Source organism: Hylaeus volcanicus, chromosome 5, assembly GCF_026283585.1.
Source record: "Hylaeus volcanicus isolate JK05 chromosome 5, UHH_iyHylVolc1.0_haploid, whole genome shotgun sequence".
Classification (NCBI taxonomy): domain Eukaryota; kingdom Metazoa; phylum Arthropoda; class Insecta; order Hymenoptera; family Colletidae; genus Hylaeus; species Hylaeus volcanicus.
Genome location: NC_071980.1, coordinates 29,384,988 through 29,405,616, shown reverse-complemented (window position 1 = coordinate 29,405,616; position 20,629 = coordinate 29,384,988). Strand labels below are relative to the sequence as shown.

At 46.9% G+C, this 20,629-nt stretch overlaps 1 protein-coding gene across 2 annotated transcripts in view; it reads left to right on the top strand.

The window, feature by feature from the left end:
- The first annotated feature begins 11,000 nt into the window (after positions 1 to 11,000).
- Positions 11,001 to 20,629, top strand: part of LOC128877281 (mothers against decapentaplegic homolog 6) — a 44,111-nt gene continuing 34,482 nt past the window's right edge. The window contains exon 1 of one of the 2 annotated variants that reach the window (XM_054124453.1): positions 11,001 to 14,714. In XM_054124453.1, the coding sequence (XP_053980428.1) occupies positions 13,892 to 14,714 (823 nt within the window). In that variant the 5' untranslated portion in view covers positions 11,001 to 13,891. The remainder of the gene's footprint in view (positions 14,715 to 20,629) is intronic. The other variant, XM_054124452.1, reaches the window with a different exon arrangement.

Below are 20,629 nucleotides of genomic sequence, written 5' to 3'. Positions count from 1 at the left end.
TCGTCGGCGCACCAGTCTCGGCCCATCCTGGCGTCCCTTAACTCAAACCATTATCCGTGTACCACGATTATAGGGCAACGGGACCGACAAACAGGCTTGGGCCAGACCCCCTGGCACCCTCTTCGTAACCACACCCTCCTCCTCTTCCTCTCTCCTCGTCGTTGGCCACCCCATGCCATGCTCACCATCGCTGGCTACGCAAACAAACCCGTGCATCGGCTAACATAACTTAACAATCTTCCTCTCGCTCCCTTTTCCCCGTCATACTTTTACCTCCCTCCTCCAACCGCTGCCACGCAGTTCCTACAACTGATTGCACCGTGATGCACCGGTCCGCCACCCAGTATCGGCCAGCATTGCTGCACGCTAGCCTTCGGGCTCCTCCGTTTCGTCTTTCCCAGAAAACGACGCCATTACTGGAACGATTCCTCTCGCAAATTACGCGGGTTGTTTCGTAATTAACACATTGGCGGCGGATGACGTACGTTCGAATTTATTTTCGTGTCTCTGTCTTACGACACGATCAACGTACGATGTCTCGACCGATTAAATGACTGTTTCTTCCATATAATGCTATCGCACTTAATAAATTCTTCGATTTCATTTTTTCTCTAGCTTCGGTGAAACCCTCAATCATCATTTACAATTGATCAGAAGTATCTTTGTCTACTCGGTATCGACTACTATCCTCATCGCTTTCTACCAATTTCAAATCCATTTGTACCACACATCGACACCGACTACCTCAGGTACATAGCCAGCCTCGCCACCTTCGGTATCAAATTCTCGCAAGCGTCATCGATACATATCGCACCAGTCGACTGGCCGTAACAGTGAGTTGAATGCGTGTTTAACGGGCGTGCGGCGCGTGAAGGCGCTCGAGAGACGAGTGCCAATATTTCCTTCATCGACAAACAAGAGCTGGAAACGAATAGGGGTGAATTTTTTTCAAAGAGCAGAGTTTCATTATCTAAACACATCGTCGCGTCGGTGGAATATATCGACAGGGCGGAAAAAAGGGGGGAAGCGGCGGATGGCGTCGGCGACAGCAGGCAGAGCCATGTCGTCGCCGTCGAGCGGACGACGACGAAACGACGGGCTCTGCTCTGGCGTGCAGGCGGACGACGCCGACGCCGACGTGGAAACGTGGAGTGAGACGGAAAGGGAGACAGAGACAGCCGGGCGCCGATTCCAGCGACCGGCCGGCGCTAACCTCGACGCCAACCGTGGAGCGTCGCCGACACCGTCGCCGCCGTTGCTCGACCGACGACACGACGAAGACGACGACGTCGTCGACGACCGCGACGTCGACCAATGCAAGAATACTTCTTCTGTTGGCATCGTGGCACCGTCACGACGGGGGTGGGAACCGTTGCTCATCGGTCGCCAAGCCGGAGGGCGCCCTGCTCTACCCCATCCCTGGGTTCCACCAATACACGTACGCTTTGGTACTGTCAGTTGAAATTCGCGATGCTAGATACGTCGATAGCTTCGTGTTTCGTATGGGAATAATTATCCATGAACTACCTATCTCATATAAAAAATCTGAACTAATCATGATATAATTAGATCACGAGCTCGTAATACCATGGAATGTTATTAGACTGCATATAAATATATGTCGTTCGTCGTATCGAAGAGTGATTATCGAATTCCAACCCTTCCGGAGTCGGTGCCAGTGCGTCTTCGCTTCTCGGACGATCCTCGTTACAAATCCAGCGTGATTGATCATAAGACGGTTTGTTCCTTGGAGAATGCCGTTCGGTTTTATGGTTGCACGGGATTCCTCCGTAATATCGGTCCAATCGGGAGAAGTGTTTTCGAAATCTATCCGCCTCGAATCGATTCCCCATCGAGCACTGAGAGCTTAGTCACCAGCGAATCGACGGTTAAAATTGAAGAGACGATGCGTTTTATGGGAACATGTTCGGATGCACGATGTTTCCCTACCTGTGTTCGGTTGTATCGTTTACGAAGATGCTTGTCATAAGAAATTTGTTTAAATTAAACGGTAGGTTTGATGTTTCCAAGTGTACAACTTCTCGCATACAATTTTATATCGAACAAAATTATTTCACCTACTATATTACTTTTAAAAAACTCATAACGAAATACGCTTTAATAATTTGTACTAACAATAATTTATTAAATCTGCTGGTGCAAGGAGGTTGAGCACCTCTGGGCGAAGCGTTGCAAACAATTCAGGGGTAGATACCCAGCGATCGGATGCCCCCGTGCCTCTGGATCTGGAACGATAACTCATTTTTTTCGGGCGGATAGAGACCGGCGGCGCCTCCGTGTATAGGAATCCTTCCCTCCCTCCCTGGGTACCCATGTTTTAACCCATGCCAGCGCCTACCCCCGCGTTTCCACGAAAAGTAGGAGCGACCATTGGGGCAGAAGATGACTACGCCGGCTCCAGCGAGGGGCGCCAAGTGTTTTGATGCTTGTTATGCGAAGGGGAGCTTGATAAACAACGAGTTGGAGAACGGAGCCGGACCATGGATCGTCACCACCGACTTTCCCACCCACGCTTAAAACCGACATCCGACTGACTGGCTACGATTCTGTCATTACTTACGACGGAATTGATGTCTCCATGTTATAACATCCCTTGTTCCTTTTGCTGGTGTACCGAAGAGGGAGGGACGCGCTCGTAAAATGAAATCGCTAACGCGCGTTGATTGCCTGGCAGCAAATTGAAATACATGCAAAAGTCTTAGAATCGTAGATTCGCTTCGCGTGAGTCTAGGGAAAATTATGCCATCGAGGGGAAAGTTAGGGGCGTGGTGGCTCTTTCAGGTTTTACAGGGTAAAGAAATATACGTGCCTATACTATAACAGGTTTATAGGACAAACAGAAATTTAGATTAATATTTAGGAGAATCTAGACTGAGAACACTCGAAGTGTTTTCAAAATTCTTTGTCCACCCTGCGACAGTCTTAATACTGTGCAGCACGGAACGTTGTAACAAATGAGGAGGTATGCATCTAGCAGAAAGTGTAAATAATATCAAGAGCCGGTTGGACGTAGGATTATTAAGACTCGTTGGATAATTTATAATGTCGCATTCCAGTGTTCCGGAATTAGATACACTAATGATCCTTCCCATTCCTGTTTCACCCTATCGCTATCATTATCCGCGTTCCGTTCTTGCGTACCGCGCAAAAGGAGAACATTTAAATGCATGTGTCCGACAGAAATAGTATTTGACTTTTAACCATTCGAGCAAACACACGCTTCGTCATTACCCACTTATTCGACCAATAGTGCATATATACATGAATGTCTCGTCGAAAGTATTTACAGTTTTCTGAACGTGTTCCATGTCGCAATCACGTAGAAATTTTCTTGGCAAACAAAACGGAGAGATTTATCATAAAGTTTTACGTAAAGTAGGATCATGTGCATCAATGTACTTTTGGCAACAGGTTCTTGCACCAGCGATAATATCAAAGTTTCGTTAGAGGCATATAGTGAGCGCGCGTGCATAAACTTTGCAGGAACTTCGATACAACGCGATTCCATACAACGGGTAACCGTTAACTCTTCGAGACACACGATTTGAAAGTAAAATAAAACTGCACAGAAGAACAGTGTCAACTTACTAATGCGTTTTGACGTGCATAAACGCCTCTTTTCGCTTATTTAGCATTCAGCGTTGGTTCAAAGCGTCGCCAACTGACTAACAAACTCTAAATGAAATATTACATTCAATATTAGGCGAAATGCGGGACAGTTTTCAACCACAAAGGACCCGAAATTCAGGTCCTGAGTGCAGTGCTCTGTATAGAGGAAACTCAACGTGTTTACTAAAACGCTATTATAGCGTGCTTCGCGTCCAAGTTGAAGGAATTCTAGACTCGGGAGCAGAGCTGTGGGATGAGAAGGATATGGCACAAATGACATTGTTTATCCTAGCCGTCCTCAGGAAGAAAAGTCTCACACGAGTGCGTTTTGGCTTCACTCGGTCAAGCACCTTGGTGTGTACGATTCTCCTCGTTGTCCATGCATGAACGTACATATCTGCCTCCCTCCTCTCATTCCACTTTCGTTCTTTCTCTTTCGGTTCTCTCCTCCACCTCCAGGGCCGATGCACGAACACGAGTTCGTAGACGAACGAGACAGGGAGCCGTGGCAGACACGTATACGAACGCACACGGGTTCACGGAATGGCGTCAAGATTCGCGTCGCCACGTTACTGGCGCGCCACTGCTGTGTCGCCGCGAATTCGCGCCGGACGAGGCCGCCCTTAGGCAACAGACAACCCACAGGGGTGAGCAGACAGGCTCCAGTCGTCCTCTCTGCACAACGCTACATATCGCATGGTCGTCGGGCTCGCGGCCAGTCGACGATCGACGCTGTCGGTCTTATCTCTGATTGTTTACGCATCAAAACGAGGGGTGGGTTGGCATTACTTAGGTGGAATTAGAATGGAGAATAAAGGACTCCATGGAGGTGGCATGCACTGAGAAAATGGCTTGACAAATAGGGGTTGATGGAGTATTGGAAGAGATGTTGATGATAAGCGTGGAGAAAACGAAGAAGGGAACTAGTTAAATTGAGTAGAAATTTGCAAGAGGTACATATTTATTCGTTGAGATTAATTATTTAGTACTCGTATTGAACTAGGTTTTTCCCCTTATCGAATAATGGACGTGGAATGGAGAAGTGGGCAGATATGTACGTCCATTTATTTGTCTACAGTATCTATTATTATCCAAATCAGCTATCTATTTATTCATAAATAAATAGAATCGAAGATCACCCACTGTCTGTGATTCCATTATAAGTTCCTATTGTAATTGTTCACGTTCCTTCTACCTAAATTATGGAACGAGAAGAAGAACCACTGGTGTAGACGCAGTGGACCGTAAATGGCGGGAAACTTACCTGAAAGTTCTACCCGCTTCCGGGCACGGCGCATGTGCGATAGTTAACCAATAGGGTTGGTGGTGCAACAGGTAAGAAATGATGAGAGCTCGGTGAAATTGTGTGGGTAACAAACCACAGAGCACCAAGTAAACCGAGTGAGAGGAACATAACGAGAACGTGCCACTGTAGAATTTAGAAAGGGTTAATTTAGAGAGCAAATAATTTCAGCTACTACATTTTCTGCAAGCTTCGATTCTCCTGTGATTAGAGAGGAAATCATAATCTAATAACATGCCTATCTGTAATACTCTCGATAGCGAACACAACACGTTTCTTGATTATTAGAACGTTGCTTAATCAATTTATACATCATCCAATTTATTTTTCAATTTGTCCACACCATCGAGATTCAATCGTGATGAAATTTGATTAGGTAACGATTTCTTTCCTCTCCTTGCAAAATTACGTTACATACTTACATTCCGTGTTATGTTATTTATAACCATGATCGCCGCGTAAATGTATGTAGATACGCATCGAAACCTTCGGCATTATCATGACAGTAACATTGACATTGCGCTGCGATCATCTCGTGTATGCGCAAGACACGTTCTGATAAATGATGTCAAAGAATAGCCACTCGCTATATGTACATACACATCGTCCAATAGTTCCATGGAATCGAGATGACGACTTTCCTCGAGATTTATACATAAACTGAGATACAAAATTGTAAACATTTCAAGTGCACCACTTTAAAACATGATAATGCTAATACTGTACAGACACCGTGTATAAATTGGAGAGCATCGTCGCCGTTCGCGGTGCACGGCCGCGAAAATCGGTGCTTTAAATAATTCCAACGGGATCTTGACTTCAAATGCAGCCGATGAGGCCTCCTTTCAAATATTAAATTCCCCGTGTCGATGCGCGCTATTTCGTATGCACGCACCTCGATCATACGTGCTCACGACGGCATGGCATCTCGCCTCTCGTCAACTACCCACTGTGCATGAATAAAGATGATGTAGGTTTTGCTAGCGACGTCGCGGTTCGTCTGAGAAATTTGCAGAGGACACGTAAGAAGAGTGGAATATAGCGATGAGACCGATCGTGTGCATACGCCAGCTTTCAAACAATAACCGAGGCTTTCAAAATGAATCCTCTTCCTTGGGAGATAAGGCGGAGGTTTCGTCAGCGTTGCAGGACCTTTTCGTGGGGATGTCCAAGGACTAGGGATTCCCAGCTACGACGCAGGATGTATCCATTGAAGCACCCAAGGTTTCTTAGGCCTCGAGACCTAAGGTATCCATCCACGAGGGCAATAAGAGAGAAAAGCTTCAAGCCTTAACCCTTCGCACTCGAGGACTTTTTTTTTTATATCTACCAGCAACTCGAGATGCTTCCTTAGCATTTTATTACCTCGAATGCTAAGCGTATTGCTAGATTTACAGCGACCAATAATCAATGAACCACGATACAGGTAGTTACGAAGGCTCAAGCTGCACGTCTCATCGCTAGTCGCGAGCATTCGTGTTTACGCGTTATGGCCACAGAGAAATGGTGGCAGAGAGGTAGAGTCGAGGGGAAGAGGAGAGGAACGGGACGGACAGGCGCCTACGGCGTGGATTCGAGTGGCGCCACCGCTAACGTAAGCGTCAGCCTTAGCGCCGGTCGCACGTCCGGATCGGCCGATATTATCCAGGAAGTTACGAGCCGCACCTGTCCCATCATACCTCTCCCACCCATCGGGCCACGTCGTCCTCGTCGCTGCTTTTACACAGGGCCGCCGCAACTCGCCCCTCCGCGAACGCAGGTGCTCGACGTCGCGCCGACAGACACCGCCAGTTCAAACGTCTGCTCCAAGCGCAATCTTCGGGGCAACGTGATTTCCGTTACCAACACACTTTTGAAAAAGTAGTATCCAAGGTAGATAGGTACGTTACGTGGAAGAGCAATCGCAGGTGCCAGCCAATCTTTACGTCTAGCCAGAGTAGAACCTTCCGGTGGACGAGGACGAGCCGGCACGTGAAAAGTACCGGATATGAGCTTGAGAGAGTTTAATTCGTTGGTCCTCGGCGCCGGCGGTGAAGGGGGGGTTGAAATTATGATGCGTGACCGACTGGGGCCTAGTTTCTCAAATCGTATTCAAGTATCGGTATATATTCATCAGCCTATTTCTTCTCTGGCATGTTATTCTTCTCCCTGTATTCGGTAGAATGTACGTTATGATTTTAGGTTCTCGATTAGATAAATTTATGGTCCCTATTTGCGTTTGCGTCGCGTTCGTGGACGCGGAGGTTTCTAAATGCGGTCGCAACCGGAAAAATAAATGTCCCACCTTGTTTTACAACAAAGAATTAAGTAGGGACAGGCGCCAGCGATGTAGACGATTACCCATGGTCCGGTGAACACGCTGCGCAGGGGCAAACCGGGCTTTTCCATTCGCCGAACGGACGTCGCTAATACGTCTCGAATTTCCATAAACGTGTGAAAACCGCGACGACGCGACAGGTGGCTGGATCCTGTACGAAAGAAAGCAGTCGCGGAAAGCGGCTGTATTAATCACCGCGTTGAATTATTCATCCTGTCCGAACTGTTCTTTGTTATTCAGAATCACGGTCCCCCTGATCCCTTCCGACGGTTGTGAATTTTTAGTACAGGATACCAAAGAAGTTTGCGCAGTTCTAAGTACACCTATATATCAAACCGTTCCACGTTTACACAAGAGAAAATGAATTCTTTTTTTCGCGATTGACTTCCGTCTAGGAAGCAGAAATCTCGCTGATTAGTAATTTTGACACTCGTCTCGGAGACTTGGTCCTAGTTCATCGGGAGTCCACCGAAAGACAGCCTCAGCTGGACCAAGAATAGCCTGAAACGCCTCCGCGGTTCGCGGAAGATGAATTATAGCGGAATCGTGAGTAGCCGCTTCGAAGAACGACGGCGATTGCTCTCGTCGTCGTGGTTGGAATTTGGAGCGTTGACAGCGGCGCCGCGGCCGTCGGAGTTTGGAACGCCGCGCCGTTCAAAGAAACGTATCGGTTGACTCCTACTATATAGGGTGATTCTAGTATCTGGGCCAGATTATAGCTCTCTGCTCCAAGCAAAGATAGTACGTACCCTGAACAGGTACAGAAAAGAGAGGCATTTCTAGTGGTTTAACTCTCACCTGCTTTACATCGCGTTACTTGCACTGAATATAAGGGGTGTAATTTATTTGCTAGTACGAGTTTTTTGCAAGCATTTAATTCAACACGTGGACTCCTTTTAATAATGTACCAAAACTCCTTTGCCGATTAGTTTCAGGCGTAGAAATTCTCTTTTTCTGCAAGAAGAGGAGGGGGCGCGTTTGAAAAATCTCGGAAAATAGTATTCTACAAGGAATGCAATGTTCCTTCAATTTCTGACTTCAAGGGAAGTCCGAATAGTGAAATACCTAAATTCTTCTAGAGGTGTCACCCGAGGTATTCTGTTTTCCTGTTCGTGACGTTCTTCGCTGCATTGTTCCGCCGCCGCCGACGCCGCGCCAGGGCGCCGGCGTTTATGTAGAAGCAGTGATTCTTAACCACAGATAAGTATATTTTGTTCGTCTAATACGTAACACGTTCAACCAAAGTATAGCAATTCATTCACATCCATTTATTCGATTAAACAAAGAGAGACGGACCCAGAAGAACCTCTCAAAAACCAAGATATTATTCTTTCTACGATACTATTACAAGTGCATAGCCAAATAAAATTCCACTTCATCCCCATGTTATAATTAATCTCGCTCTAGAATTAATCGTAACTTGAATTATTCACTCTATAAATAGAATGAATTTAAACTCACCTGAAGTATAATCCAAGTTTAGAAAGCTTAAGAACCACTGCGTCGGTACATTCTTGTACATTTCCATGGTCCGTTTAGGCGACTACCGGTGTCATCGGCGCGATATGTCAAGAATGGCGCCATGCCCGTGGTGTAGTGCAAGGAACGTGAATAATTTTCGTGTTTGGAAATAGAACGAAGCAAGTGTGTCCTGTTCTGGTCCTACGCTCGTGCAGCCCGTTACGAAATGGTTATTCGCCACGGCTTATAATTTTGTACCCTAACTCCGCCGAGACGAACGTATAATTCCGCTCAGCCGAAGGGGAGGAGATGGGATCCCCTCCAACCTCCGATACATTTTTGTTTGCTTAGGTATGTTACCGATATCATAAAACGCGTTAAGCTTCGAAGCACACACATCCCCAACGATGTTTTATGAGAGACGATACACTTTTCCCTTTTTTCTTTCCTATGATGGTTCTCGATTAGATTTTGTAAGATTAGTCGACCAAATTGGCCGACACTCTATACATAATTCGAATGGGTTCAGACGCGCTTAAATTTTTAACGAGAATCTGCTAGCCTCCCTTACCCCCCATCGAAAAGCATTTTTTCCACGGTAGTCCGTTTATTTATTTTTAATTTAAATAAAACTAATAAAACTATTTAAATAAAGAGCGAATATGACACCAAGAGGTCGAGGCACCTAGTGCGTGGACGGCCCTGGAGAATTTACCAGACTTTACCGAATGAACATACGATGAAGCGAGACAAAATCAGTGCACGATGGAAGGGTTGAGTGAGGAGGGAAGGCTGAGAGATGAGAGGGGAGAGAAAGAACGACGGACAGTTTGCGGAGGCCAGGCGCCTGATTACTAGCCAGCTCAGGACGCCAGACATACATAACTAAATAACTTCCTAAATTCTATATCATTTCAGAGCGGGTTCCAACGGTGAAATAACGCGTCTAGACGTCTCTGAAGAAAACGAACACGGCGGCGGCAAAATAAGAGCGAGCTTTAATGCGTCAAGACGGTGATTTATCCCTCGGAGTCATTTTCAATATGGAGTCCGTGAAATAAATTAATGGGGACCCCCTTTAAGTTTCACGGCGAGGCGGTATCGATTCAAATTTTCTTATCTTCGCGGAGACCAGTGACAAATGGACGGATCATTTCGTATTATTGAAACGATATTCTTTTTTCCTTTTTATTACGCTCGCTGTTTGCACGGGAAATTTAAGTATTAAGTCTACATCAGCGTTTATGCGAACGTTTTTAGTTGCGAATCACTTTTCACGTTAGGAAACGTCCACGAAGCACTTGCATTCTTTGCTGTTCTTTTATTCTTTAACATTTATTATCTGTTTTTGAGAAAAAGTGTATACCAAGACAACGCAAGTTATGATCTTTATTTAAAAAAAAAATCCGGAGATCAAACATTTTACAAGGGATTATATTTGGAATTTATACCGCGATATGCCATTCCAGATTCCTTCTAGTCTTCGAAACATCTCCCTCCGCTATTTATACCTGCTCGTCGAAGGTGTGGTTCGGTTGAAATGTGCGTTGATTTTTTTCTACCACGACAGGTAGGGATCGGATAGTCGGATAGACAGAAATCGGTTTATAACTTTTATTTTTCCCTCTAAACCAGGTGACTCGAAAGTTTTAACTTAAACTCTGAAAATAGATGTTCTCCCTGATACAGAAACTGACGTTTAAGTTACCTACATTTCTCTGCTACACTCAACGTAATCTCTCGCAAATACCAAAAAGGCATATCGATACTACCATAAACACACGCACCGAGTAATCTGGCAAACGAGAGATAAATCTTTTTTTTTTTCTCAACATTCTTTTCTGATTCAGCAAAGATGACAAGGGGCGGTCGAAGTACATATCTCCTTCGTCTTGGAATGTTGACCCTCCGGGTGGAGTACTCGTCGGGGACTGGCGCTGGCGCTACGTAGAGGCGCTGGCGTCAGTCTGCTCGGCTGCTCGAGTAACCGCGACCGACCGGCTGACGCCCCCGTCTTCAAACGAGTCCACCTTACGTTTTGCCCCCCTTCTTGCCTGGACTAATCTCCCCCCGCCCTTGTTCAGCTTCTTTCTCTCACCCCTTGTCATCGCCAACTTCTCCTTCCACTCCTTATCCTGCTCCGCAACGTGTTCCAGTTGCACGAATGGCAAACGCCGAACAGATCCACGAACGATCGATCTGCGCTCCAAAGCTATTCGAAAAACGATCCCTTAAAACAGGCTATTTATTTTACGTTTGGATTACCTAAACCTCTTTAAATTCTAGTATTGGATTTCCTAGGTGAACGTAGAATTAGAATTGGTACTGTTGAACTTTTTGTTGGTCTTCAGAGCAAAACCTAGTTTTACTATTCCTAATCGATATTTTAAATATTACTAAATTAATATAATTTCAGACGGAACGATTGTATTATGTTTTCATTTAATTCGTGTATTCTTATATTAAATATCAAATGTATCTAAACACCATCATCAACCGCACCAGAACAGGAACCAAGGGTAGAAGAAGAAGCATTTCCTAAAGAAACGCGAAAAATACCCCTTATTGATTGCAACGGTACACATACATAAAAAGAATGTAGCATACTCGACATATCCTGCACGGTAAGAAAAGCAAAGTAATCGCGAAAATATTCGAATGATAGAATACGTAGGGAAATCGAAGAGAGATTCCGGTAGCGATGATCCACGGTGCAGGAGCGACGTCGCGACTGGCGCCTCTCGCGGCGAACATTGGAAAGAGTGGCGCGGCAGCTCGACGGCCATGTTTAACAATCTCCCTTGTGTGTTTAGTATGCTGCGGTCGGTGTATCGGCGCGCCGAGACGAGACGGACGGGACGAGACGAGCGACGGCGGCGACGAGGAGGTGGAGGAAGAGGCGGTGGAAATCGGTGTGCGCGCTCATGACGGGGACCTCGTGCGTACCAGTCGCGTCGTCGAGCCGAGCCGAGTCGAGTCGTGTTACGGCCGTAATCGTGGTTGTTCCTCGCAACAGTTTGTCCCGGTGACCACGTCAGTATCTGTGCGCGAACACGAGAAAACTAGTGCTCGTTAGCAGTCGAAACGTTCGGTGAATCGTAACGCCACGTCGGAGCAGAACCGAACGAGACGAGTCTCCCGTTGCAGGCCCGCGCGGATAAAACTTTTGATTATTATCGGCACTCGAGAGCAACCGTGCTCCAAAAGTTTTAAAACGTGCAACCGTAGCCAGGCGCTGCTCTCGTTCGACCTCTCTCGCCCTCCGCGAGTTATATATCCGATCAGTGCGCGCTAGTCCTCCCTACTCTCTTTTTCCTCGGGTGTATTTTTCACTCGCTCGCTCCCAAGCGTCCGTCTCCGTTCCCGTGTTATCCCTACTCGGTGTCTCGCGGCGTTTCTCTCGCTCGCTCTTCGGGCAGCGATTTCAAGAATGTGACAGTGCGCGTCCTCGCGGTCGCCTCGCGCGAATAAGCCCGCAGGCCGGCCACGGCGATGGGTGACGAGCGACAAGTGTGTTACGGTGAATAGTGAAGAAGTGCGGAGAAACACCGAAGGAAAGAGCAGAGAGAAAGACTGAACGATGCCAGTGGAAAATGTCACTCGGTGATACGCGTACACGGATGACGGGGAGTGATCGACGCGACAATCTCGGATTTGAGGTTAAAGTGTCGTCGTCGTCTTCGTCGTCATTGTTGTTATGCGGTGCCGGTGCGCCGGCATTGGCCACGGCACGGGCAAAGGAGTACCAAGAACGAAAACGGCATTACCGCCACGGCCTGGACGTTCGAGATTTCGAGAGACATTGATCAAAGGTCCCAGTGTTCGACGTTCGCGATCGAGGATACTTTACTCATGAGAGTACTCACCACCGAGAGGTTGAGTTGTTTTGCTACCACGGGTGTACGAGATAAGGGGTTGCCTTTTAAAAGGAGGACTCGCGATAGAAAACAATTTTCACTCCAAGACGACCGATGTACGTATTTTCTACGCGCGCGGTAGCGCGTCTGTGTTCGTGGTTGTGCGCCGGGTCGCGAGGTTAAGGCACCGCTGTCGTCGATATACAACGTCCGAGGAAAGTCAAGAACCGGTGTCGTGTGCGCCACCGAACAGCGCCGCTACGTGCTGTGGATAAGTGCATCGCGATTATTAGTGCGCGTACGTAACCTCCACGGACACCAACGTGGATAAACAAACTCTTACTCGACAAAAATTACCTTTTCATTGCAAAATCGATTAGGAGTAGACTGTTCGCTCGAATAAAATTATAGATAGTCCTCTCGTGCCTTTCGCTGGTGTATTATGCGCCACGTTCTTCCGTCGACGGCTGGGATACCATAACCTTGTAATAAATCCCGAATCGATGAGAAGGCGCTCCGAGTGATCGAGACCACGCACCCTGTGGCACGTCAACCAATCGAAGCAGCGACCAGTTGGCGTATACAGTGGGCGCATAGGTAAACGAAGAGCTCAAAGTCGGCAGACGGTATTCGACCCAACCTCGTTTACCAGCTTGAAAAAAGTTCCGCGGCGCCATAGACCACGAGGTTCCAAACACACGTTTCACGTTCGATGCGGGGAGTCCAAGGTGGAAAATTGAAGAACAAGTTGGAGAGAGTCGCGTTCAACGGTCGCGCGATTCTCCACGAGCTCTAGCGACGGGGAATCCCGGCATTCTGGCACGGGGGACTCACGCATCACACTATTTCGGGACCGTGATCCAAAGTGCACCGAGATATACGCCAGGAGAGCATAAATAAATATACGTAAACTGGTATACGCGTGTGCCTCCGACTCTCTGGACCCCGTCGTTTCGTCGAGGGGACCGTTCGTCTGTGATTTCTTCGTGCGTCCGTGCAGGGGAGGCAGTGTTTGTTTATCTCTTTCACGGACGGTGTGTAACCGACGGTGTATATACTTCTCGTGCACGGTTTTTTCAGTCGTAGTCGGCGCGTTGGCGAAAGAGGAACAGGGGACAGCCTCGGTGGCGAAGAAGAGGAAGAGAAAAAGAAGAAGACGACGCCCGCGGAGACGATCGGTAACAGCTGCGACGCAGGGGGCAGGCGGAGGTGGTTGGTTCCCTCCGGTCAACGGTTTCACAGATCCCGTGGGTTTCTCAATTTTCCGCGCGGCAACGTTAAAAAGTACTGGCCCCCAAATGCGCGTACCGCAAATCCTGTTTCATGTTCATGTTCTGGAGCAAACGGACGGCGCTCACTAGACGTCTCCTAAAGGCCAAAGTCTGTGGAGAGCATGAAACCGAGTGTGAAGCTCAAGAGGATTCGTCACGTATTCACCGCGCAAACAACACGGCCGGGACCGAGAACGACACGAGCAACGTGACGGGAACGAAAGGAGTGCGCGGAGCGTCGTCAGGAGGTGTAGTCGCAGGTGGAGGTGGTGGCGGGCGTATCGCGTCGAGTAGACTCCATCAAGGCTGCTGCGGCGGCGATCAAAGCCAGGACGATGACGAGGATCCCGTACGCGTGTTAAGGTGCAAGGAGCTCCTCAAGTCGCTCAAGGAAAATCAGCTCGAGATGTTGGTCACCGCCGTGGAGAGCTGCGGCGCCGATCTCGGCTCGTGCGTCTTGGTGCCCCGTCACCATCCGGAGGACGTCTACGACGCGGACCAACAGTACTATCGTCCCCATCGTTACAATCACCACAACAATCATTACCACTATCATCACCCGCATCACAACCACTATCACAATCGGCATCACCGCAGGCATCATCGTTCCTCGTCGCTGGAGAACGACGACGAACAGAATTCCGGCTCGGAGGACTCGTGCGCCTCACCGATGAGAAACGAACGGTGCAGGCCACCGATGCGAGGCGCGATCGAGAACGCGCCGATCGATCCGCACTTGCTCTGCTGTCAGATCTGGCGGTGGCCGGATCTAGCTCACTCCTCGGAGCTCAAGGCGCTTCCTGTCTGTCATTCCGCTAAAGACCCCGTATACATATGCTGCAACCCTTACCACTGGAGCCGGCTCTGCAAACCCGGTGAGCGCATCGCTTTTCTTCCATATCTATACGATTTCATACATATAAGTAAACGTATCCTCTGAAACTATTCAAAGTAACCCTTTAGCTTTTGGCCAAAGTAACCCCCCTAACTTTTTCGCTAAAGCGATAGCTTAATTTTTAACATACAAGAGTAAAGCATCGATCAAGGAAGTCCACGGTATAATAGAGTCCTATCTGTACAAGGAGAAACGATATCTAACAGGTAGCGCGAGAGTCGGATGTTTTTCGATTAGAATTAGAGTAAGGCTAATCGTTGGCGTCGCTCGCTCTTACAGGCGGCTCAACTGTCACTCAGAACCACAGATACAATGCGCCAAGAGTAAATAACGATGACGTTTCTTGTATAAACACATTCGTAGTAGAAATATACGATGGCCATTTAAATTATACCGGTAGGAACTCGAGTGAATTCGATGAATCTAGGCGGAACTGTTACAACATTCTTATTCCAATTGATTCAACTAACTTTCATTTGATAGAACTCGAACTATTTACACAAAGTAACGTCTCTTCTCCATCTGACAGCTTGTACGAATAATTTCGGACAGCTCACACAAAAATTACAATCCACGCCGTGCCAAAAGAGTTAGTCTGCTCCACACCGTTCTGCCTAATTGCTCGAGAACAAAGGAGCTGTAGTAATAGGTGTACACGCGCATTTCGAACTGACTTCGAATTATTGTACAGCGTCGAATAACATCGACTATCCTCCACCATCTAAAATATGGTTATGCAAATTATTAAGGCTCGATGGTCGGCTTCGATAGATATAAATATAAAAGTGATCTGATAATTCTTGTGGATCATGTGCATTGGCGCAGTTGGTATGTTTTGAATGCGGCGAGTTTATTTATAAAGATGAAGTAATCCGTTTGATAAGCTACCGCAACCCACGCACTAGCGCTTCTCTAATAATTGCTTTAACGTAATTTTTCGATCGCCCTCATCGGGCACTTTTGCTGCCAATTTTATTGCCTTATCGCGAGTAGCGTACTATTTGATAACGTAAATACCGCGAGCAGATAAGACGCGATTTACAAACACGTGAAAAGAGAAATAGGACCGCGATCGGAAGATAAATGCATGCATTTCACTTCGCCATAATTTGCATTACATATATCGCATACCACGCATATTTAGTTAGCAATGTAAAACGTTCGTCAAACAAACCGATACGTAGAAACCTGACTTTTCATTCGATGGCTATCAGTTGATTTCGCGCCTGTGATAACGCGATAAATTAAATAATGAAATGCGAGTTGAAATTCATATTTATTAACGAATTTATTAGGAAAATCGTTTGTATTCCACGAAACTTGAAACTATTCGAATTTACGATAGCTCGTGACAAGGACGTAGTAAGAATTACAATAAAATATTACCATCGATAGAGAAGAATTTCGTATGTGTAGCATTGCTCGTAAAGTATTCGAATAGCGAGTGATTCAAATATCCTATCATCGACACGTGGTCGGTGAAGCACGTGGTGGGGATATGCTAGGGGTAGGAGGAATTCGGTTAAATCACCGGTCGTTTACTCTCGGAGGTGTCGAACCTCCGGCGTCGATTCGGTGGCGAGGGAATAATTTAGCGGCGTGAAAGGGAGGTATTGTAACGGCAGCGGCCGCAAACGAAATGCTAATCGTCACCTGCACGCACCTCGCTAACGAGCCTAAAGGCTCGGGTCAATGTAAAACCGTAATTTATTACCGATAGCTACGAGGATTAGCCGGTGTCCAGCTGGTTGGGTGCTCCTAGGTAAATGGTACACTGTACACGCGTTCGTGGACTGAATAAAGTCGGTTAAATTGCGTTTCAATGCGGGCTGCACTCTTTCTAAGTGAACTACGTTTGTGCAATAGACACAAGAGCGGAATAGCGAACGATGTTGATACGTGTAAACGTTCTTGATTACTTTTAGTAGCTGTTCAACGAGCGTGGCGGTAATAAATTTTGATGAAAGCGGACGTTTTACTTTGCCACGGGAATTGGTAACGAAGCGTGCCGTTGCGCTTCTGTTGCTGGAACGACGCAAGGTCTGGATGGAATTAGATTACGGTAGAACCTCCATTATCTGTATTAAGGGGGTGTCTCGCGCTCTAGAATCCCCGAGAAGGTGTTTGCTATCGGAATTTCTTACTCGAACGCTGTTGATAATAGCTTCTTCAATTATACCAAATTTCCGTACACACATTTCGATTGGTACAACAAAAATTCCATGGGAACAGTTATAAAAAATGATAGAGCTACAGAGTAAAGTCTCTGTTTGAATAAACTGTTAGCAGGAAATGTTGCAAGATATCTGGGATTGAACACGAGTTTCATATTTATGCAAGAACCGATGAATGAAGCGCGAGATAAAATTAGCAAAATAGTATTAGATGTCATACGTTCTCTGACGTTAGTCGCAATCGCAAGTAGCCGCGAAACTTATTAATTTCGGCGAGCTCCCGTGGCGTCGACCCAGTCTGCCCCCACGCTGTCCCTCTTCACTTGGCGACATGAATTCAACCGCAAAAAACTGTCGCGTCCTATCGACGAAAGGAGGGAAAGAGAGAGCGAATGCGAGGCGCCAGCAAAACGCGTCTTTACGTAACCCCGGCGATCATTTAACCTAATGCTACCCAACTTGAGTGGAGTACAGGTCGTGCGAAAACGATTGCGATGCTAATGCTCTTGGATCGTGACTTCGAAATCACTCGATCGTTTCGTGATCGAATAATTCAAGGAAGCATAATTTCAACTCGATACATTCCGTATCATTTAAATATTTACTGCTCGGTCGGCTCCCTTGTTATCAATTTTATACACATTTTATTTAAAAAAAAAAAGTGATGAATTATTACAAGCAGAACTGCGTTGACAAACATATTTCCATCTTAAAGAAACCAGCCTAACGATCGCGATTTCGTATTCCGAGGGTCGTTTATCGAATAAGAAATCTATCAATTACACGTCCGAATGAAATCGACCATAGGCTGATATACGCGACAGCGTGCATCGTAGCGTAGAAAAAAAAAAAAACATTTAGGCGTGAGGCAATAGAAAAGATACTTATTGACGCGGCGGAGGCGATAAATCGGGTTCACGAGATTGGACAAATGATCGTCGAAGCATTACTCTAATCGTTTTTATGGGCTTGCCTCTTGCACGCAGAATGCCTACCAGAGAGAACTCGTAAACCCGATATCTCTGTGCGACGTTAAGCAATATTAATTTTAGGAGCCTTAACGCGGCGCCAAATCTCGCGACGACGTGGATTCGTCATGCTCTGGCGCGCCTCATGCGATCTATCGATAATCGATGAAATTCTTGTCGCCAAGTAAACATCGACTGGCTCCAACTTTTTCCTGAAAAATTGAGATATTTCTCGCGTCAAGTATTCTATTTAAATATATTCAAAAATTCTAGTAAATATCCTTCTTCCTCCTATATCTGTGCACATTTCAAAACTCTCGTTTAAAACATTGTTAGAGCTGTAAAGCAATACCCTCCAATCTTGCACGCGCAACCCTCGTTTCATGTACACATTCAGATAAGAATTTTGCCCATCCCCCTATGTGGACCGGGAATTCGGTGAAACGAAGCCCTCCATACAGGAAAATACAGTGGATCCTCCGGATTCCACGCTGAGGTTTCCACGTCTAATAATAGCGCGCGCGCGCGCGCATGAGCGAAGCCGTCGACGGGGCGCATTTGGGGAAAGAGAATGAGAAATAACGCGAGAAGAATGTCGTTCGTGGAGAACGAGTGAATAGAAGACTGGTCAAGAACAGAGGAGTCAACAAAGTGCGAGAACGGTGCTTAAGGAGGGTGTGGATCGAGAGGTTGGTGGGAGGGAGGGGAATTTGAGAGAGGCATGCGCGGAAAAGGAAGGTAAAAAGAGAACGAAAACGGGGAGGAAAGAAACGACGAAGAAACGGTCGTCGGGACCGTACAGTCGTCGCTTCGTTGGAGGGCTGGAGGGGGGAGGGGAAACTTCGGCGACCGGCATTTACCAATAGCCGCACAATCAAAGTTATGGCCAGAAGGAAATGAATCTAAAAATAAAACGTATATTGGGCGAGTCGCGGCCTGCCAAAGAGAAGGAAAGAGAGCAGAGACGGAGGAGACCATGCGAAATAGAAGAGAAAGATCCGAACGGGAGGGAAAAGAGAGATCGAGCAGTGCGGTTAGGGACGCGGCAAGAGGACGGGGGACGGAGGTTTGAGGACGGGGCGCCGAGGAACATGTGCGGTTTGTAGCGATGGGATCGAGTGCCTTACCAACATGCTCAATTTGATTAGGTTCCAACCGCGTCTAGCAATATTTTCCAAACTTCAGGGAGAAAGCCATCCCCTGGAAAGAGGATTTAACGGGTCCCTCGTGTAGCTCCTTCCTCTTCCATCCACTAAATACCAATGCGAACGTGGATCATTCGTACTAAGAAGACAACGTAGGGGAAACTCCTCGAACTTAAGGAAACAAGCAGGAATAATCCAATACAAGGAATTCCCCACTTTCTCACTATCTCCATCGCTAGTGACGTCTCTCGCTTTATAATCATGTTAATTTTTGCCACCTGCACATGTTATTTATCCTATTCCATAGAAAAAGTCCTCCATTTCCGATAAAGCTCTCCGAATCGAGCGTCCAAAGACCAAAGAGTTTCGCCTGAGTTCAAGTGCTCTGTGAATTTGATCCCATCCCTAGCGGTTAGTCTTTCTACGGCGGAGGGACGGGTGGGGAGCAGGGAAGAATCGCATTGTTGCGGGAGAGACGGGGCAGTCGAGCGCCGCTGGCGGGAGCGGTTGCCAAGGGAGTGGGGAGAACGCGGCGAACGAAATGGGAGGGGAGAACGGCCCGGCGCCGCTGCGTGTCATTGCTGGCGCCAGCTAATTGTCGAGGCCAGTCGGCATTAGCCGACGAGCTGACCGAACCGAACAGAACCGAGCACCACGAATGCACAGAGTACCTGCTTCTCCCAGGTTGTCCGCCTGACCAGAGCTGCGTTCATGATCACGCGCGCCGGAATCGACTTGTTTGCGTTTTAGGTTTCGCGACGTTTCCTTGGCGTGGCATTTAAGCCCTGAGAATAAAGCACGGTTCTCAGAAAGAACTAATCGCATCCACAGGTACTTTTTGGGAATCGATTCGACATTTTGAGCTTCGATTTCATGCAGGATCAGTTCGAACGCTACAGAATATCTTATCCTCGGATTTCAGGGATACGTAGTCGCTAAAAGAATGATTTCTCGGAAAATTAATCCATCGCTGCAAGATGAGCAAATAGCGTAGCTTTGGAACCACGTGATTCATTGTAACATTACTACAGTCTTAAACTGACACCAGATTTATTGTAAACAACAACACACAATACGCTACAGTAAGATATTCACAAGGTTCAAGTTGGCAAAGAGTACATTAAATCGTGAAGACCGAACGACGAAACTGGTTAGCCAAGTGGAATTAAATTATTTATTAATGCCACGTGGATCGGTGCATCGTGCGGTTCTGCGAGTTGGCGATATTTTATAGACGTGTTCGCGGAATCCGAATACGATTTTCTATATCGTAAACATTATCATCAAGCATTTTATAGGCGCCAGTAACGCGGTTTGTAGCGTTCGTCGACATTTATCGAAGGTGAATCGCATTCGCGGTGGCGCCTTGTTTTCGCAACGCGACACAGACGCGTTGCCTTTATCTGTTTTCGCCTTCGTCGGTATTCGAATATCGCTGTGCCGTTAATAATTCACTCCGATAAATCGATTATTATCGGGCAGACGGGTGTCGTTACGGAAATTGTTGCGCTAGTATTACGTTCCTTATCGTTGTCAATTTATTTTCTACTTATAACAATTTCCCCTCCTTTTTCCTATGTGCGGCGCATCTTCTAATCTCATGCAACT